The 22,514-nt window shown below is 38.0% G+C and overlaps 1 protein-coding gene across 4 annotated transcripts in view; it reads right to left on the reverse strand.

The window, feature by feature from the left end:
- The window catches only part of MYO5A (myosin VA), a 195,125-nt gene that overhangs the window by 67,513 nt on the left and 105,098 nt on the right, over positions 1–22,514 (reverse strand). For all 4 annotated transcript variants that reach the window (XM_012763447.2, XM_012763453.2, XM_076004378.1 and 1 more), the window contains exons 10-14: positions 15,341–15,606; positions 14,028–14,109; positions 9,484–9,624; positions 7,194–7,319; positions 3,687–3,770 (exon numbers count right to left, since the gene is read on the reverse strand). In XM_012763447.2, coding sequence (XP_012618901.1) covers positions 3,687–3,770; positions 7,194–7,319; positions 9,484–9,624; positions 14,028–14,109; positions 15,341–15,606 — 699 coding nt within the window. The remainder of the gene's footprint in view (positions 1–3,686; positions 3,771–7,193; positions 7,320–9,483; positions 9,625–14,027; positions 14,110–15,340; positions 15,607–22,514) is intronic.

Here is a 22,514-nt window from a genome sequence, read left to right on the forward strand (position 1 = left end):
ATTCCCAAATAAATTGCTGGGTTTACATTAGAAGTTGCTTAAACTTTTTCTTTCTTCTGTGTGAAATGGTTAATAGAGTTGGGCTGCAGTATCGTATTTGCCAGTAGGTAAATTTAACTTATTTATTATCTATAACATATACCAGAAAACGACTTAGTTTTCAGAGTTCAGAATACACACACACACAGACACCCACGCATATATGCCTGGTGTGACTTCCTCTACATAGAAATTATAAATTTAAAATTCCCTACATTGACTTTTTTTTTTAAAAAGGTACATTTTAAATGGTTATATCAGAAACTGTTTTATAAGTTCTTCTTTAGGCAGTGTCCTGCTTCCTCATAGGCCATTTTCCTCAGACTTCTTTCCTGGCTTCTCCTCGGTCCAGCCTCTACAAGTAGTAATGCCTAAAGATTCTGGCCTCAGCTCCACTATGCTTCATCTATATGTTCTCCTTAGGCAACTCATCCAGTCTCATAGCTTTAATGCCATCTATTAATAGTTCTAAAGACTACCACATTTCTATCACCTTCTCTGACTTCCCCCCTGATCTGCTGACTTTCCTTTCCAACTTTATAAATGACATCCCACTTGGCTATCTTGCCGCCATCTCAAGCAAAACATGGCTAAAACAGAACTCTTGAACATTTTTCCCAAAGTCTGGTCTTTCACCCATCTTCACTTCAGTAAATGGCACAACCATCCATCCAGTACCTCAGGCCACAATGCAGAAGTCACCCTCAATTTTTCCCTTTCTCTTGCTCTCCGTGCCAATCCATCAACAAGACCTATCAACACTACCCACAAACTACATGACATCTCCACTGCTACAATCTCCATCCATCTTTCCCTCTAGGTCACTCTGGCCCCATCTCCACCTGCCCCAAATCTACTTCTCCATAGCACCATATCATTCCCCAATGGAAAACCTTCCAGACTTTCCTCTGCAACAGGAAGAAAATCCATACTCTTTACCAAGTCTGCAAGCCACCCTCCAGAAAATGGTCCCTGTCTACCCATCCTATAAGTACTATTTACCTACCACGTTCCTGCCACACCAGCCTTCTTTTTTATCTCTAATACAACCCGCTTATTCAGTCTCAGCTCTCCTCACTTGCTCTTCCTTCTGCCTTGTGTTTCTTATTATTCAGGTTTCAGGACAAATGTCAATTTTACAGAGAGGCTTCCTAATCACTCCAGCCAACACAGCAGCTTGCCCTGTCCAAGCTTAGTCACTCTCTAGCTTGGCGCCCTGTTTTACTTTCTTTATAGCACTTACTACTTTATGATGTGCTATTACCTAAATATTTGATTAATATCAAATATTAATATTCCACAGGTGCAGGTACCTCTGCCTATCTCATTTACCTTACTAAATCCCAATTTTCTTAAATCAATTCTTGAAAAATTTATCCATTCCCCACTCACTGGGATGCCAATTTTATCTAAAGATAGATAGATAGAGAGATAAGTAGGCAGATATGCCTGGACATTCCATCTTATTTCTTTGAACTCTCTATTCTTATGATAGGGCTCTGACTTATTTAGGACTGAACTTAGATGTCTAGTAAATAGTGAAAAAAAAACCCCAGCAGAATCCAAGTAATAGTTTCATGAAGATGTTGGAAATAATCTCATTAATGACAACATCCTTATTCCGTAGGAGGTTTTTATGCATGAAGCACTGTCCTAAGAGCTTCATACGATCTATTTATTCCTTTCAACAACTCCATGAAGTAGACACTGCCCCGATTCTATTTTATAGTTGAGAGATCTAAGGCATAAACTCAATAGACGAATTGTGCTTCCCCTCTTCGATCAGTAAGACAGCAAGTAGGGGTTAAAATTCATTATAATGGTATTTGGGAGAATTAAAATTCAATAGTATTTAGCTAAGTTCCAACTTATTTATATGCTCACTGATATTACATGTGGCAATAGAAAATTTCTTGATGGTGGAAAAATATCAAATAAGATACCTTCTGTTAATTTTATAATTCCTTTTCAAGTTGTAAGTTTGGCCAGGGGCTGTAAAATTTTAAAAAAAGACAAAACACACATACACACAAACAGACCCTACATTGTATTACCAAAAAAAGAATTCTATTCACAACACATAACACAAATATTAATCTTCTAAAATTAGTGCTTCCAAGAGAACAAATTCACACTATATTATAGTTGCTTCAATTAGGTATAGAGAAATTATAAATTTCACACCCCCAGGTTTGGTTTCTGCAAAGATTGGGAGCAGAGGAGGCCTTGAAGCTATGTTAGGTAAACCATACACTGTCCCCACTTCAATTGCAGCAATGCTACATAGACTGCTAGTCACTCCAAATGAGTCATCAGAACACATAGCACCTTCTGATGACTAAAGACCCACTGGCCAATTAGAAAATTAAGTCAGAATAAAGAAAACTGATTAAAGGTGCCTCAAGAATGAGAACTTGTGAGTGTTCTGTTTAAGCTAAATTACTCTGGCAAAGTGATAGCACTAGAATTTCATGGTTTTTAAAATCACCATTCATAAATCAAAATAATAAAGATCTTTAACTGAAAAATACCCAAGGATTGGCACTATGGAAATTTTCTCTCATATATCAATCCTAAAAGGTAGGATGCATTACTGCCCAGTGCCTGTTAAATTAAGAGAAAAAAAAACAAACCTTGATTTTGCTATAGATACTTTGACTCATTATTTTTGGAGGGTTAAAACTCAGAAGGGACTCAAGAGATTTTGTCTTTATATGATCTTAATATTACCAAAATAATTGAAAGGAAAATTTTTATTTCAAAAACAAGAGTCAAAATGTTCATATACTATTTCACTGAAGTTACAGGGATTCTCTTAGAATAAAGCAGAAAAACAGAGTGCCACAGAGTGCCAGTCAGTAATCTAAAAGAGTTGCATGAAGATTTTTACTTTTTCACTGAATATTTGAAAATTCATTTTGCTGAACTAAGTAACTGGTTTCCTGGTTTGCTCCCTGAGCTGAGCTCCCCTCCCTGTCCCTTCTGGATGAAAGTCAAGGGTGGAGGTAGGGATCAACCTAATAATGCATAGCCATCATAATTCTTTGCCATCTGGAATACTCTTTTCCCATAGGAAAGCAGTGTTTCTAGTATCTACGCCTAAGAAATAGAATTTCAAAGAGCTTTGGGCCACACCTGGAATTGCACACATTGGTGATCCAGAGATCAACCTCCATCTGGATGGAGTCATAAGGCCATGTTTCTAGCACTTCCCTTCAAAATGACACAGCAGAAAAACTGTTTTCTCTCACCATCTCTCACAAAGGCATAAAAGAGTCTAGAACCAATAAGGAGGCAATAATTTCACATAAAACTGAAAGACAACATTGCACAGTGGTTAAAAGCATAGATTCTGAGGAAGATGGACTGAGTTTTAATTTGGCTTGAAAACTCACTAGCCATGAAGTCTCTGTGCCTTAGCTGCCTCATCTATAAAATGAAAGTAATGATAATACCACCTCATTATAAGGATTATATGAGTTAACATTTGTAAGACATTTATTAATAGAATAGGACCTGACATGTGGCAACTGCTATATATGATAAATTAAAAACTAAAAGTAAGCCTTATTGTTAAAAAGCTAGTGCTTAAGTAATTAACATGTTATTGCATATATCCCAATTACAGTAAGGCTATCCATGGTTACCTTGCTTGATTTAAGAACTTTAATTTGTTCTTCAAAAACAGTGTCTTTATTCTTTTCAAGAAAGCCTTCACATTGGTATTCCACCTGAAAACACAAGGAAAAATCTCCTTAACTGATAAAACTTTTCAGTAGATCTCATCATCATCAACAACAAATTTATTAGGATCAAGCTATATGATCAGCTCTCATTAAAGAGGTATCATCAGTCTTTTCTAAGAAACCAGTACCACTCCTGGTAAGAAGTGTGTTAGCTCTAGAGTAAAACACTCCCAACATTGTTTTTCCCAGGGAGCTATGGTAGTGCAGAGTATTTGTGGCCTAAAAGATCCTCCCAATTCATAGGTAAACAGACTCATGGAAATAAATGTTCTTTTCTCATCTCATAAAATTGGCCATAAAGAGCTCCTCCAAGGCTGACTCCATGTATTTCCTTAAAATGAACCCCAGGAAGCTTACCCCAAAGCTTACCCCACAACCTTCTTGAAATATAAATTAGTCTCATGGCTCCTGATTTGCTAAGTAGACTACAGAACTTACGAAGCAGCAAGACAGCATGCCTTGTTAGAAGGGACCCAGTGAATCACTCACAGGATGTGATGCAAGTCCACAATCTCTACTCTGAAACCCTTGAGATCAGCTATGCTTTAGAATGCAAAATTTTTCAGGCATTTAGAGATTCACTATGTTTTAATACCTCCACCAGGGTCTAAGACAGCAATCTATAGCCACATTAATATATATACACTGAAATATGTAAATATCTAGCCTAACTAGGATAAAGAAAGACTACAAATAATCTTATGTTATAATAATTCAGATCAGAGATTAGGTTTAGCCATTAATTGAAGTATAAAAAGACTTAGTTTTTAGAGTTTCCTGGATTTAAGAAATATCGATGGATATTACAGAGCCATATTTATTTTGTATATCATTCAATTTAGGTAAAAGAAAGAGAAAATTAAAGAGTGCTTTTTCTATATGGTCCTAAAGAATGGAAGCATCAGCAAAATAATAATAATAATAATAATACCTCTTTTTAGTTCATGGAGAGTTTTAGTGTAAAGGGATACTGGATTTTATTGAGCTTTTCCTGCATCTATTGAGATGATCATATGGCTTTTGTTTTTATTAATGATTCTGTTTAGGCAGTGAATCACATTTACAGACTCGCATATGTTGAACAATCCTAGCATCCCTGGGATAAAACTCAACTTGATTGTGGTGCATTTGGTTTACTAATATTTTGTTGAGGATTTCTGCACCTATATTCATCAGGGATATTAGTTTATATATCAGGTGTCCTCAAACTATGGCCCTGTGTGGCCTGCTGGGTGTTTTTGCCGTAGTCGTTGCCTGTTCTGCTTAGCAGCTGACTGTTCCCAGGCCCACAGTGCGCATGTGTGGAATATGCGCATGTGTGGAATGTGCGCCGCACCCTCCAACAGTCTGAGGGACAGTGAACTGGCCCCCTGTTAAAAAGTTTGAGGACCGCTGGTCTATAGTTTTCTTTTCTTGCTGCATACTTTCCTGCCTTTCGTATCAGGGTGATATTGGCTTTTAGAATGAATTAGGGAGGTATTCCATCCTTGATCTTTTGGAAAAGTTTCAGTAGGATTGGTACCAGTTCTTTGAACATCTGATAGAATTCAGCTATGAACCCATCTGGTCCTCAGCTTTTTTTCGTTAGGCAATATTTTATTACTGACTCAATCTCACTATACATTATTGGTCTGTTCAGGATATCTATTTCTTCCTGATTCAAGCTTGGGAGGTTATGTTTCCAAAGACGAGGACAGGCTCCAGCCCTGACTTGCATGACGGAGGGGTTGGGGAACTGGGACGCTGCACCAGCTCCACATCTTGGGCTGGCAGGGACACAATCTGCTTCTCTATCATGACCCTGTCCCAGGGCTCGTGACTCTCAGTTCAGTCAGACACGGTCATCTATCTCCAGGCCCCAGTGTTGCTGAGAGTTGCAAAAAATGTCTTCCTCTCTCCAACTTAATGGTTTTGAGGCAGAACCTCTTTCCTCAACCCAAAAAAGACAGCTTTGTGGCTCGCTTGTTCTCTGTGGAGAACACTGCTGTTCTGTGTAGAGAGGCAGAGGAGCCCTGCTTTTTGGTGCATCCAGGTGAGTACATGCTGTGGTGTTGCTGGTAATTTGGGTTAGCCCGACCTCAAATCCCTGAAGGAGTGTTCAGGTGCTGGCAGTGATGGACCAGGTTAGGTAATCCCCAACCCCCAAGCCCCTAGACAGTGTGCTGTGGGGTCCTGTGGGGACCTGACCAGGACTGAGCTGGCAACCTTGTGCTCAGGCCCCCCTGTGATAGGGAGACACAGGGTGATCCCTTGGTTGCTGGTAGAATGCTCAAGCCAGGGCAGGGTAGGTGTGCTACAGGCCTAACACCAGGGAGAGTTGGTCCCTCTCAGTGGGATTAGTGGGTGGCAGTACAGAGCATATAGGATATAGACCTCTGGAGACTGGCTCCTAGAATGGTACTACCAGGCTGCAGCCGGAATGCTCAAGCGGGAACAGGGTATTGGTACCTTAGGCCTACCACCAGGGAGAGTGGGCTCCTCTCAGTGGAGGCAGGCCACTGTGGGGTGCATGATCTTCTCCTACCTCTTTCCCTAAGCAGTAGCAGTGGTCTCTGTTCTTGGGGCACACAAAAACACCTGATTCTTAGTTCTCTCCTGGTCTGGTGGTGGCAGTGATGGGGGATCAAACTGCTGGGGCTGGGCTCCTAGAATGGCTGTTGGCCTCAGCAGGAATGCTCAGATGGGAGAAGGGCAGCTGTTCCAGGAACGTGCCACCAGGGAGGGCAGCTTCCTCTCAGTAAAGGCAAACTACTGTGAGGCTTGCACGTGCCTCCCTCAGCAGTGACAGTGATATCTGTCCTAGAGGCATATGAAAGTGCTCAACCTCCCCGCTCCCTCAGGGGCCCTGCTGCTGTGGCAGCAATGGTAGAGGGCCCTGAGCAGGACAGAGACCTCTAGGATCTGGGCTGTCTGAATAACACAGGGCTCAAAAGCCTGTGTGACTGCATGTGAGTTTGAGCAATGCTTCTGTGCACTCTCTAGGCAGCTCCTTGCATTAGGCTGGGGGCCGGAGAGGGTCTAAGGGCTCCCTATAGCTGGGATTTTAAAAGTCCCTGACAGGAGTGTGGAACCCCAGGGATCTCTCACTCATGCTTTCCCCACATCAGGGAGCTTCTCCCATTTTTCCTTCTATCCTGGCTGAGCAGACTGTGTAACTTCCCACTCCTCTGCTTTCCCAATTCCTGTCACTTCCCTGTTGAATTCCAGTGTTCTCTCTTAGACTACCTATTTGAAATGTGAATATCCACTCACTAACTTTGATTCCTCTCTGTGGGAGAGGGATACACTGGTTGTTTCTAGTTGTATCTAGCCATCTTCAACTGGGGCCCCTATACCTCTTGACTGTTGAATTTTTTGCACATTTAACTTAAATATTCAAAAAGAAAACAAGATATAAAGCTTCCTTACTTTGTCAGCAAAATGTTGGATGATGAAAGCTTTGTTTGATAGACGAGGCTTTTCAAAGAGAGCACATTTGTTCAAATGTGTGTTGTACAATTTTTGGGCCCAAGTGTCATCTGTACCCTTAGGCATCTACATTCAGCGAAAAAAGAAAGAAAACAAGGTGAATACTGAAAATCTTCTAATGTATCAGCTGCAAAGAGATCATTTTTTGGAATTACCTAAAAACATTTATATTTAATTTAGGAACTCATTCTTTCCAAATTTCTTTCTTACAGGCCAAAACCCAATTACTAGTGAAGAGTATGACTGAGACTTTTCCATGGTGATACAGTCCAGTCTGTGAGCAACTCAATCTCCCTATTCGAGGAATCATCAAATAAACATTTGATCTGCTTTTAAAACAACAAAAACCTCACACAATAAGATAAAATATCATGGCTATTATGTATGTTCTTAAAATTTTGTTAAATAAAGGTAAAATTTACACATAGTGAAATATTTATGTGATTCAGAAAGGTATAAAATTGAGAGTGGTTTCCTCTTGCCATTTCCTCTAACTTCATTATCTCTTTCTGTCTTTTAAGGCATGTACATGAATGGGATTGTACTATGTACTCCTTAATTTTTTGCTCCTTCTTTTTTTTTTTTTTTGAGACAGAGTCTCGCTTTGTTGCCTAGGCTAGAGTGAGTGCCGTGGCATCAGCCTAGCTCACGGCAACCTCAAACTCCTGGGCTCAAGCGATCCTTCTGTCTCAGCCTCCCAAGTAGCTGGGACTACAGGCATGTGCCACCATGCCTGGTTAATTTTTTCTATATATATATATATTAGTTGGCCAATTAGTTTCTTTCTTTTTATAGTAGAGACGGGGGTGTCACTCTTGCTCAGGCTGGTTTCGAACTCCCGACTTCGAGCAATCCGCCCGCCTCGGCCTCCCAGAGAGCTAGGATTACAGGCGTGAGCCACCGCGCCCGGCCTCCTTCTTAATAATAGCATTCTCTTATTTATGGCTGCTAGGTTGTTAATGATTTTTTATTACAACAATAGTCACAGCTTTCTTCTTACATATATATGTGTGTGTATATATATACACACACACACCTTGGATACTTTTGTAAGTACATTCATAGGCTGAATTCTCAGCACTTCCACTCCTGGGAGAAAAGGTATTATGTATTTACAATTATGATAAATGGTGTCAAATTTCCTATAAAATATGTTGTAGGAATTCACGCCCTTCATCAAGGGTATATGTGCAACATTCATTTATTTAGTATTGCAAATGAAAGGTGTCAAGTTTAAACTCACCTATTCGTTTTGAGACAAGGTCCCACTCTACTGCCCAGGCTCGAGTGCAGTGGAGTCATCATAGCTCACTGCAGCCTTGCACTCCTGGGCTCAAGTAATCCTCTTGCTTTAGTCTCCCAAGTAGCTAGGACTACAGGTGAGCACCACCATGCCCCGTGAATATTTTTTTAATTTTTAAAAAATATTTTGTAGAGACAAGGTCTTGGTATGTTGCCCAGGCTAGTCTCGAACTCCTGGCCTCAAGAGATCCTACTGCCTCAGTCTCCCAAAATGCTGTGATCATAGGCATGAGCCACCATGCCCAGCATTAAAATGCCTATTTGATGGGCAATAAGCAGTATATCATTTTTGCTTTGCTTTGCATTTTTTAAAATCTCAAGTGAGGCTGAGTACCTTTGCATTACATGCATCCTTAATGTGGTAGAATGTCTGGATGCTTAGGAGGATCAATCTGTGGTTAAGTTGTAACTTATTGCATATAAACTAAAAGGAAATTAAAAGAAAGGATAAGTTTTCCTAATATCACTCAGTTAGTGGTAAAGCTGGGGATTCAATATTTTTCCCAACATGCTGCATCTTCAAATGCATCCTTATCATATGTCAGTAATAAAAAACAACTATTAATCGAAATAGTTCTTTTTGCTCAATTTCTTGCAAGTCTTTAAATCTATCACTGAACAAAAAGTACTACATATAAGCAAATTAGTAATAAATGTGGCTAAAATTGGTAGTAACTGTATCTAATGTCAAATTTTCATAGACTTTTACAATCAGCTGAAAAGAGAGGGGAAATTCTCCTAGTTTCACTTGTAATTAGAATGCCTAGAGTCTAGCATCCCTTCAGAATGAAAGTATCGTGACCCATCCCCCATTGTTGCTACAATGGCATCTTATGATATACTAATGAATTTCTGCTTGAATCCACTTATCTGCTGACCTTGATACATTTGTTTTGATAGACTACATACCCCAGAAAATCATATTTACCTTGCACTCCTCATCCAGCAAATCTAGAATGCCCAGTTTAGATTCTATAAGATTAATACAAGGCTGATTATCATAAAAATCTATGAGTGTCCATGGAATTTGTTCCTTCATATATTCTTCTTGTTCTAATTTGAAGACATGCTGAAATGAAAAAGAAAAAAGCAATCATTACTTGATCATTATAATAAAGAATGTAGTCAAAAAGCAATATTTATAAGAAACACTAAGATGATACCAACATAATTTGAGATAGTCCATGGCTTCCAGCAATAACAATCTCATGGGAGAAGCATGATTTACACAGAGAATGCAAATAAAAGCCACAGACAGTAAAACCTCAGCTATACAGGATTCTTGGTGAACAAGTAAATCTAGGTATGTAAATGTTTTAAACAGCTGACAAATGGGCCAGGCATGGTGGCTTAGGCATGTAATCCCAGCACTTTGGGAGGCTACGGTAGGAGGATCATTTGAGGCCAGGAGTTTGAGACCAGCCTGGGTAACATGGCAAGACTCTGTCTCTACAAAAAATTTCAAAATTACCCAGGCATGGTGGTATAGCCTGTAGTCCTAGTTATACTCAGGAGCCTGAGATGGGAGGATTGCTTAAGCCCAGGAGTTTGAGGCTGTAGTGAGCTATGATAGTGACACTGCACTCCAGCCTGGGCGACAGAGTGGGACCCTATCTCAAAATTTGATAATGGTTGGTCTTTTGTGTCTGCCTTGATTATTCTCTATAGTCAGGGAATCTATGGCTCAGTTTTCTGGATTCTACATCCAATTCTGCAAGCAGCTGCAACCACTACCAGTCAATTGCTATTTCTGCTAAAGGCTTCGGCCACCATCCTCACCATTGCTTCTCATGTCCATTCACTCGTTTAAGCAAAAATATGTATTGATTACATACTATGAGCCAGTCACTGCACATGGTCAACAACATAGATGCGGACACTGCCCTCATGGAGTTTGGAGACGAGGGGGAGAAGCAGACAGAAAAAAATAACTACAAGTTATAATAATAAGATAAAGAAAAATAATGTGAGCTATGAGAATATGGGTCCTCATCTACTTTGGATATAGGCTGGTCAGGGTAGGCTTCCCTGGGGAAGGCGGTATGACCTGAGATCTGAAGATGAATGGGAGCCAAACTAGCCCAAATGGGAAGGGCAATCCAACCACTGCCCGGTTCCTGCTTCAAGGCACTGTCCAGCCAGTGCAACTGACACCACAACTTCTAGTCTCTACAGATGCTAATGACCACTACTTTCCTTTACTTGTCTCTTTTGTCTCCTTTGGTTCTCTTATACATATTACTGTTTTTCTAGGAAGACTAGCCTTTTGTGGCTATAATCAGACAACCCATATAGGACCTCATGCCCCATGAAATTTCTGTGCTACCAGATTTCCAATGCATACTTTCCTCACGCACCTGGAACTTTCCCACTTTATACTATGCTTACTGTGATATCACTCTTGGCTCATTTGCAGTATTTACAGTCTAATCTGCTATAATATGCTTTAGTAGAAAAAGGTCATCTATATGAGTATTTATGTCATACTAGTTACAAAGAAAATTTCTTCTGTTCTTTTGATTAATGAGAAGGCAAATAGGGCACCATATGTCAGGAGGATGCCTTGACTGATGGTACCAATATCTTCCAAAAACAATGAGCTGTGTCATTTTTAAAAATTTCATTAATTTATATGCAGTCTCCACAGACAACAGAAGCACTGTTCTTGTCTTTATAAATAGGGCTTATTTCTCACACCATCTCTATATCTAGTTTGGAAAGTTCATGGGGTCTCAAAAATTTTGGCTGTTCAATGGTCAAAGAATATAGGCATAAGGTTCAATATGGCAAGGGATCCTTGGTCAATACACCAAAGCTTCCAAAAAGTAAACATGCCTATCCCAGTGCTTCTCATGCCAATACACCCAACCTACAGCCCTAGAGCAGGGAGCAGCCCCATGCAGCCATGTTCTTTACTGTGGGACCCACATTCCTAGTCATAGCTGACTGATGGCCAGAGATGTCTGATGAAAAAATGAACTGGGTTAATCAGCTTCTGTCTCTGTCTCTCGCTCTCTCTCAGGTATCTGAATTGGGAAACAAGGAAATAATGAGGCAATTAGCAGTGGGAGCTGATGCTGAAAGAAGCCAAAATGAATGGGGCCTAAGCAAATTAAGAGGACCAGAAAAGCGTTCCAACCACTGCTGGGTTCACAGGTAGTTTGAAGTGAGTGAGGAAGCAGAAACCTGCAGGTAGAGAAAATATATACCTATGAGAAGGAAAGAATATGTCATCTGATGGAAAAAGGGAGTGAAGTAGTTGTGCAGAGAAGCAAAGATGCACTATGAGGGTAGAGAAGTGTGTGAAGACAGAGAGAAAGAAAAACAAGTGGATAGAGAGAGGAAGCAGGAAAGAGAAGGAAAAACACATGCAGAGACAGTGAGGCCCCTAAGAAATAAACCAGCCAGTTCCTGAAGTGGCTGGCATTGGTTCCTCATATTTCCAGTCACCTCATGCTGAAATATACTAGGGAAGTGTAGAAGGCTGTGGCATTGAATAAAGTATTAAGAAAGTCAGAAAAACCTTGAGAAATGATAATGCTAAGTTGCGTTTCTGATAGTTTTTTTTTTTTTTAAATTGCTTTATACATTTTTTTTTATTTTTTATTTATTTATTTATTTATTTATTTTTTTTTTTTGAGACAGAGTCTCACTTTGTTGCCCAGGCTAGAGTGAGTGCCGTGGCGTCAGCCTAGCTCACAGCAACCTCAAACTCCTGGGCTCAAGCAATCCTTCTGCCTCAGCCTCCCGAGTAGCTGGGACTACAGGCATGTGCCACCATGCCCGGCTAATTTTTTTTTCTATATATATTAGTTGGCCAATTAATTTCTTTTTATTTATAGTAGAGACGGGGTCTCGCTCTTGCTCAGGTTGGTTTCGAACTCCTGAGCTCAAACGATCCGCCCACCTCGGCCTCCCAGAGAGCTAGGATTACAGGCGTGAGCCACCGCGCCCGGCCTTCTGATAGGTTTTTATAGTGTTCCTTACACAGAGGTCAAATATACACCGATCATATTATGGAAACTGTCATAAGTCTAAGGTTTTAAGAGCACCTCTACATTATTTCACTGTGATAAGCAGCTTAATTTGCTTAAATAAAGATGGCTCAAGTTTTTTCAAAGTATATGCAATATTTTAAAAAATCAAGCAGTCTAAAAGGTTTTATAATGACAAGCAAAAATCTCTTGTCCCATCTCTCTCCAACCCCAGTCTCATTCCCTAGAGGCAGCCATTTTTAATTCCCTTAGCTATTGCTTCTGATATTCATCTATGTATTTCTAAAGAATATGCTTATCTGCTACTTTCTCTTTTTACTTTTTCTCTTTTTTATCTTATTTATTCCACATATAATCATTCCCAGTACTTTCTGATTTCAATTTGAAAGATTATCTATTGATTTTGTGATAAGATAAATGAGGCTAAATTTACACACATCACCTCCCCACTGCTTCTCTGTTATTTTCCCAATATTACCATTTTCAGATTCTCTTTTGGTTTTTATCAATTTTGACACTTTGTCTTTAAATTTCTATTTTTCATTCATCAACTATAGACAATGCTACTTGACCTCTCTCTTTATAAGATGAGGATATTAAGGGAACCCTTCCTGCTCTTCAGCTCTCTTCTATCTTCCAATTCCTATGGTGACTCATTTTTAATATCTTCTTCCATCAATACTAATAATAATAACTACCCTCAATCTTGCACTTAGAACTGTGCCTAGCACATGATGAGCACTTGACATATCCCAATTCATTTAATCCATAAAACTATATGCAGTAGGAACAATTATCATCTCCATTTTATAGCTGAGGAAGCTAAGACCTAGAAGTCAATTAACTTGCCCAAGGTTTCCTGGAAACCAATACAGAGCAGATTCCAACCCAGGGAGTTCATTTATGGAGTCTGTGCCTTTTACTACTACCGTCTGTTGCCCCTCATTTTTAAGTACCTGCACACCTTCCATCATGATCATTCTCTAAGATATTTAATATTACTACTTCATGAGAGCTACTAAAATATTCCCATGCCATTGTCTCAGTGAATGTCCCCGGTTGTTGAAAACAGAATATCTAAAGTTCTGGTTTTTAGTTCTGACATCTTGCTAATACAGCAAATAGGGAGTTAAAATAGTCCTAACTCCACAGAATAACAAACCGAAGGATATCCCTAGGCCCAAATGATCATACTCCCTATGCTACTACCTAACGTACTTCCTGCTTCTCTAAATTTATTTTCATAATTATCAGACAGTAATCCAAGGATGACCTTGAATTTCACCTGGACCATAAAAAAGTTTTCTAATATTACATCCTTTTATTAATCATCAGTTCGCTGGCAATTTAGCTTTTCTAAACCCCATGAAATAATTATAATTCACAATTTCATTTGAGAAACCAGGCTTTAAACAAAGAATAGGAACTCAAGAAAATAATTTATAACAGAATATTATTCAAGGAAGAAAATTCTTACCATATTGAATTGTTGCTGTAGTTTTTCATTTGCATAATTTATGCAAAACTGTTCAAAACTATTTATCTCAAATGTTTCAAATCTGTGATAGCAAAAAATAACATGGGAAGGGAAGAAAAGGAACAAACAGCTTTTTAAAAATATTCAACACGTGCACATCAGGATGAAAGAAATGGGAAATCCCCCAGCATTGTGAAATTTTCTTTCTATATCAGTGAAGACAAAGGTTTGGTTTTTTTTTTTAATTTTTAATTTAATTTTATTATTTTTATAGATTATGGGGATACAATTGCAGTTTTGTTACATGGATATATTTTGTAGTGATGAAGTCTGGGCTTTTTGTGCAACCATCACCCTAACAGTGTATATTGTACCCATTAGGTAATTTCTCACCCCACACCCTCAGCCCCAAGTCTCCAATGTCTAATATTCACTCTCTATGTCCATATGTACATATTACTTAGCTCCCACTTATAAGAAAGAACATGTGGTATTTATTTGACTTTCTGTTTCTGAACCATGTCACTTAAGATAATGGCCTCCAGTTTCATCCATGTTGCTGCAAGAGACATGACTTCATTCTTTTTTACGGCTGAGTAATATTCTATAGTGTGTGTGTGTGTGTGTGTGTGTGTGTGTATGTACACATTTTCTTTATCCACTCATCCTCTGATGGACACTTAGGTTGATTTCATAGAAGATAAAGGTTTATAAGTCAGCAACATGGAATTATGTACCCAGCAGGTGAGCATCAGCCAACCACAGAGAGGTTATTTTTTTTTAAGCCCCCGGCATGCAGAGATGTTCAACACTATGAGTTTTAGAGGACTCATCCACCCTCAATGGGGATAACAGAATTATTATACAGCCACATACATAGAAGGGAAATAGAAATAGAGATCTCATAGGTTCTTTCAAAAAGCTGAACCAGAAAATGAAAAATTAGGTATCAAATAAGCACAGATGTGCAAGAAGGGTTTTACCAGTTAAAGAAAGGTACTCAGGGAAGGCAAACTAGCAAATTAAATCAGATACTTAGAAATTCAGTGATAATTTACCATGTGAGAGTCTGAAAACCAATAATTCCACCCGCTGGCTTGGTAAATTAGCTCCAAATTTGAACTAATTTTTTTTTAAGTTACATTTTAAGCAATGTGGCCTTGTTTCATCATTAAGTTACTCTTGAACTGTCATAGGCAGGGTTTCTCTTCTCTTTACCAGAAGGAGACAGAATCTAATACCCACTTAAGGGTTACTAGATACGTCCTAGAAAGAAATGCTCTCTGGCAGACCAGTAAGCTAAATACACTTACCCATAAATGTCCAGTACACCAATAAAAGAGTGCTGTTTGACAGCAGAATGGAGGGCCTGATTGACATGATCCACAATCCAGTTAAAGAGCTTGGCATAGATGTGCTTGGCCAAAGCATCACGGGCATTTGTGGCCTGCAGCTTGGAGATAGGCTTGATGTATGTCTCCGTGGCAGTAGCCAGCTTCCGATGGCAGAGCCAGTGACACATCTCCTCGTAGTCTACGCCCATGAGGTCACAGAAAATGGTGAGAGGTTCATGCCTGGGCTATCAAAAGAGAATGGGTTATTTCCTATGACCAGATAAATCAAATAAGAATTTCCTGGAAAATGTTAACAAAGAGCTAACAAATAAAACTCAGCAATTTCTTTGTTATAATAAACACCAAGATCACTCAAAGTGGATTAGTGATAATAACCACATTCATCCATCAAACCAGCATCTAGATAGCATTTTGCAATCTCTTCTAGGACTCATTTCAAAAATTACCTCTTCATTGACTCTTTATAGTATTTGTATCTCTTAGGGAGCCTTCATTTAGTCAATCAGAAAATCAGTCAGCTAATCAACAAACATTTACTGAGTGCCTATTATGTGCCAGAAAACAAAAACAGACATGGTCTCTGCCCTCCTAGAGTTTATAGTCACTAGGGGAAATGGATATTAATCAAATTACTGCTCCCTAAAACATAGACTACCACAAAGAAGGACACTATGCTCAGAGTCCATTTGAGAGGAGTGTGGTCTATCCAGGCAGGCAGGAGAAAGTTGCCTTGAGAAATGGAATTGACAACTAAAGGAACTGAGGGTAATAACTGGGTAAAAGAGGAAGGAAAGGGTAGGGTTTTCCAAGCCCAGGAAACAGCTGTAAAAAGTTCTGTGGTGGAAGGGAAACCATCAGTAGGAGGAATGGAAACTGAGTGAGGAAGAAAATGTGTAAGATAAAGCCACAGAGACAGGCAGAGACTACACCATGACTGGTCTTTATCCTTAGAACAGTGGGAGGCCACTGAAGGGTTTTAAACTTGATAGTTATTTATGAGACTTCTTAGAGTCTCTTCAATGACTTACATATCCCTGTATCCCCTAGAATGTCTTCCATCAGCCTTGCATGAGTAGGTATTCAATAAATACTTGTTTAATTTAATCCATGTTAGTGAATTTTATTTTTCAACATCTTCACTTATATGTATTAATATCTATTAAATCTGATAACATTCTTGGGGAATAGGCAGGGTGAACATTTTCATCTCTAATTGATAAATGAGGAAACAGAATCCAAGAGAACAAATAGCTTGTTAAAAATCACATGGCCAATTGATGTCAGAGTTGCCATGGGATCCTGGGTCTCCTGACTTTCTCATCCCTGACCCTTCTCATTTAAACAGCCCTTCCTTCTTTCCTCCCAAGTAATCACTTCAGATACAAATCAGCATTGCTGCTAACAGCCTGGCTCAATTTCTTTAAATAAGCAGCTATGTATATACATTTTAAATGCACTATATATATATATGTATATATGATCTGACATTATTGAGAAGTAGATCAGCACTCTGTAAACATTCTATTTGAAAGTTGTTACCATATTATTCTATTAGATCGAGATTGTTAACCATTTGGTCCAAATTTTCTATAACTTTACTCATTTTTAGACTACTTCACCTATAAAAATTGAGAAAAGTCGATGATTTCCCACTATGATAGATTTGTCTATTTGTTCCTGTGGTTTCTGGTGATTTTTGTTTATATATTTTGAGGCTATGTCATTAAGTGCATACAAGTTTAGAACTATCACATCTTCCTTGTGAACAAAATGTTTATCATTACAAAGTGACTCTGATTCCCTCTAGTACTGCTTCTGGCCTCAAAATCTATTTTGTTTGATATCAATATATAATAGCTCTGCCAGTTTTGTTCTACCTAGTATGCTTTGTCTTTTCTAAACCTTTTCTTTTCAAACATTCTGCACCTCTATGTTTTAGGAATACTTCTTTCAAAAGTGCATATTTGAACTTTTTAAATAGTCTAACAATCCATGTCTTTTAATCAGAGCATTTAGTTCATTTTTAATTATCTATCTGTTGTGCTTTTATTTGTCCCACCTTTTCTAAGTTTCTTTTTCTACCCCTTTCTTGCTATATTTGGATTTTTTCAGTTCATTTTCCTCCCTACTAGTTTGAAAGATTTACTTTCTGTTACTATTTTTATACTAGAAGCATTAACTTACATAATTAACAAAATATAATTAAATAAGTGACAAAATGTAATTAAATGTAATTAAAGAAGTAATTAAAAATGTAATAAAATAACTAACTCCAAATACCCTATCCCAATGTGCAATGTATGTGTTTTGTTATCTAATACTTTAGTTCTATCTTTTTGTGGGAGGTGGGGGAGTAGGCAATTCACCTTATTTTCTTTAATTTCTTATTTTTAACTAATTTAAACTACGAGAAAAGTTAAATATTTGCTTTTCTCTTCTCCCTCACTCTTTTACAACATAAACATACACATTATTTTTTCAGAATACTTTGATAGCAAATTGTAAACACAATGCCCCTTTGACCCTAAATATTTCAGTGTGCATTTCCTAAAAACCAAGGACATTATCTTACATAACCACAGTATAATGAACAAAATCAGAAAATTGGCAACAAAACAACCCTATTATCTAACTTGCATATCTAATTCAATGTTTTCCAATTGGCCTACTAATGTCTTCTGTGGAAAAAGAAAACAAATTTATAGTCCAGGAAAAAATCCAGGATCATGCATTAAATTTAGTTATCATGTCTCATAAGACTCATTTAATATGAACAGTTCATGCCTTTCTGTCTTTCATAACCTTGGCATTTTTGAAGAGTCTCTCAATTTGGGTCTGTTGATGTTGCCTCATGATTAGATTCGGGTTATACCTTTGATGTTGCACTCTCCTTGGTGCATCATATCAGAAGTTATGTGATATTCATTGGTCCCATTACTGGTAACGTCAATTGTGATCACATGCTTAAGGGAATGTCTCCCAGGTCTCTCTACTGTAAAGATAACTATCTTTCCCTTTGTAATTAATCTTGTGGGGAATTCTATCTTTTCCCAGCATAATACACTATTCATTATTTTATTATTTTTTTTGAAGAGATGGAGTCTCATTCTATCCCCTAGGCTGGAGTGTAGTGGTGCAACTGTAGCTCACTGTAGCCTTGAATGTCTGGGCTCAAGCGATCCTTGGACCTTAACCTCCTGAGTAGTGGGGACTATAATAACATGTAACCATGCCTTGGCTTATTTTTCTAACTTTTTTAGAGACATGGTCTCACCATGTTGCCCAGGCTAGTCTTGAACCCTGGCCTCAAGCAATCCTCCTGCTTCAGCCTCCCAAGTCTCTGGGATTACAGGGAAGAGCCACCATCCCTGGTACTATTCGTTATTATCATTATTATTATTTTGATTAATCAAATTTTATCTATATTTGGTCATATTTTATTAGTTTCTTATTTCATCATTTCTTCTTGAATCTTAGATTTTCTTTCTTATTGCCTAAACTATATCCTTTAATATTTCCTTTAGTGAGGGCCAATTGGTAACAGATTCTCACAAATTTTTATTTGTTTGAAAATGCTTCTATTTTTTCCTCATTCTAGAAAAATATTTTATTTTTTAAAGTATTTTAATTTAAATATTTTAAATTTTTAAAAATATTAAAAAATATTTTAATATACGATTCTAACTAAATAGTTTCTACTCTAAGTATATTGAAGGTACTATCCCACTGTTTTCTGGCTCCTACTGTTATAGTTGAGAAGTGAACTATCAGATTAATTGATATTTCTTCAAGGGAAATCTGTCTTACCTCTGTTTTAAGATTTTTCTCTCTGTCTTTGGTATCATTATGATGTGCTTAGGGCTGGATTTCTTTTTATTTATGCTAACTGGGATTTTTTGGACTTTCTAAATCTATGGTTTAGTCATTTTCACAAGTTCTAAAGTTTCTTAGTCATTATCTCTTTGAATAGTATGTCTGCCTCATTCTCTTTCTTCTCTCCTTTAGGAATTCTCATTAGATTAAAGTCAGACTTTAGTACTTTATCCTTCATCTCTCTTAACTATCTCTGGTCCTATCCTGCATTTTGGATAATTTTTTCACATCTATCTTCTAGCTCATCTGTTTTCTCTTTAATTGTGTCAAATCTGCTGTTAACTTCTTTTGGCCTTCTTAGTAGGCCTGTGTTTTGCTATTGTTTCTCCTAGCTCCTTCTATTTTGTTTTATTTTATTTTATTTTTATTTTTCTCCATTTTGTTTTATTGTAAGACTTGTGATTTTTTACTGTGAGCCAATATTTCTTTTTTTTTTAATTTCAAAAATTAAGGAGGTAGAAATGTTTTTGATACATAGATACCTTATATAATGCTTAATTAAGTTGGGACTTTTAGTGTGCCCATCACCAGAATAGTGTTCACTGTACCCAATAGGTACATTTTTACCATTCACCCCACCTCCACCCTTCCCCTTTCTTGGGTTCCAATGTCCTTTACATCTCTTTGTGCCTATCTATGCCCATCATTTAGCAGTGAGCCAATATTTTCTATTACTTTTCCCATTGAGGCCTAGAATGAAGGTGTAGCCTCCAAAGTACATTTGCATTTGCTTCTGTCAGGCACCCAGGTCACTACCAGCCCATCATCAATTTAAGCTTAGTTTTCTGCATGTAGCTTTTTGGGACCTTCTAGGAACTATGTAATCAGGCTGGGAACATGTGTGAGGGTCAGTTTGTTGTTACAAATTTTTAGGAAACACTTAGCAACAAGTGTGGGTCAGATTAGCTTTTCTTTTTTTTTTTTTTTCTGAGACAGAGTCTCATTTTGTTGCCCAGGCTAGAGTGAGTGCCGTGGCATCAGCCTAGCTCACAGCAACCTCAAACTCCTAGGCTCAAGCGATCCTCCTGCCTCAGCCTCCCGAGTAGCTGGGACTACAGGCATGCGCCACCATGCCCGGCTAATTTTTTGTATATATTTTTAGTTGGCCAATTAATTTCTTTCCATTTATAGTAGAGACGGGGTCTTGCTCTTGCTCAGGCTGGTTTCGAACTCCTGACCTCGAGCAATCTGCCCACCTCAGCCTCCCAGAGAGCTAGGATTACAGGCGTGAGCCACCACCAGATTAGCTTTTCTTTATATTCTTGAAGTGAGTTGTGGGCAAGTTTATTATTAGTTCCCCATGTAGGATCTCAGCTTAGGGAGGGGTTCTCCTTTGTGGTCCCCTTTTTATAGTCCTGTACTTTGCTGTTGTCTTCTGCACCCCACTTGGCTATGAAAACCAAACCTCAAAGTCATTAGGTTCAACAAATGTCCTCAAGGTGGGGTGGAACCATCAAAAACAGATGTTTTACCAACAACACTGAAAGCACATTTAATCTCTACCTACCTCAAATAGTAAAACTGAAGTACTATAATTATCATCAAATCAACAAAATGCTGATTAGAAAAAAACAATCACAGAATTCTAAGAGGAACTTGATAGACATAACTTCTGGACAAGTCTCATAAGGTATAAGTATTCTTTCTCTAAGAAAATAACTCCTAGACATCTCAAGTAGGAAAGAGTACACTGAAATTTTAGGGAATACTCACAGTGAAATGATATACTTTTTAACATTAATGATGACTTTCTTGATCAGGAGAATCTTGACATTTGGGGAAAGTTCACATAGGCAAAGATGGTGATGTAGAAATCAATGAGTTTATTTTTTTAAAATCCATCCTATACAGTAATGTTCAGAGTAGCACTATTCATAATAGTCAAAAGATAAAACAACTCAAAAATCCATTAACTAATCAATGGATAAACAAAATATGGTATCTCCATATAATGGACTATTATTCAGACATAAAAAGGGGTAAAGCACTGATACATGCTACAACATGAGTGGATTTTAAAAGAAGCCAGTCACAAGAATATGTATGATTCAATTTACATGAAATGTCCAGAATAGGCAAATCTATAGTGGTAGAAAATAGATTCATGATTTTTCTGAAACTATGGGGCCTTGGAGAATGAGGGTATAAGGAAGCAATAAGTAAAGGGTACTGGGTGTCTTTGTGAGGTAATGAAAATATTTTAAATTGATTGTGGTAATGGTTGCAGATATCTGCGAACATACTAAGAACCACTTAATCGTTCACTTTAAATGAGTATACTATGTAAATTATATCTCAACAAAGCTGTTTTTTTAAAAGGGTAGTGATATTTCATTAGAAAAAAATCAAAGTTTAAATCAGAATCATCATTTTGAAGGAGAAGAGGTTGGGTGAGGAGGGGAATCATGCATCTAAAATTAAGATCTATGGCTTAGGAAAATTACACACCAACTATCCATAAAGGAGTCCATGAGGATCAAGCTTTCTGTAAACCAAACAGATCTAGATCCTATCTAGATCTTGCCCCTTTGACTAACAGATAAATATTGAATAGAGTTTCTCTTCAAATCATAAAGTCATTTATTTGATATTATGCTTCACACATCCTATGTAGCACAAAACAACTATATCCAGAAAAGGCAGGGAATAAATTCTTTTCTTATAGGAGTGGATAATCTGTTTTTACAAAAGGGGCTATAGATCCAAAAAAGGCAAGCAAGAATAAGTTGAATAAAAACCATATAAATTAAGCCCTTAAGCCGGGCGCAGTGGCTCACGCCTGTAATCCTAGCTCTCTGGGAGGCTGAGGCGGGCGGATTGCTCGAGGTCAGGAGTTCAAAACCAGCCTGAGCAAGAGCGAGACCCCGTCTCTACTATAAATAGAAATAAATTAATTGGCCAACTAATATATATAATATAAAAATCAGCCGGGCATGGTGGCGCATGCCTGTAGTCCCAGCCACTTGGGAGGCTGAGGCAGCAGGATTGCTTGAGCCCAGGAGTTTGAGGTTGCTGTGAGCTAGGCTGATGCCACGGCACTCACTCTAGCCTGGGCAACAAAGTGAGACTCTGTCTCAAAATAAATAAATAAATAATAAATAAATAAATAAATAAATAAATAAATAAATAAATAAATAAATAAAGCCCTTAAGAATACTAAAATAAATAGTATGGCTCCATCCACAGGGATCTCAAATCCTAGTGGGTAAAGGCAAGCAAGAGAGACCTTTTCAGAACAATGTGATTTGAGCTACTATAA

The sequence above is a fragment of the Microcebus murinus genome, chromosome 6 (genome assembly GCF_040939455.1).
Source record: "Microcebus murinus isolate Inina chromosome 6, M.murinus_Inina_mat1.0, whole genome shotgun sequence".
Taxonomy (NCBI): domain Eukaryota; kingdom Metazoa; phylum Chordata; class Mammalia; order Primates; family Cheirogaleidae; genus Microcebus; species Microcebus murinus.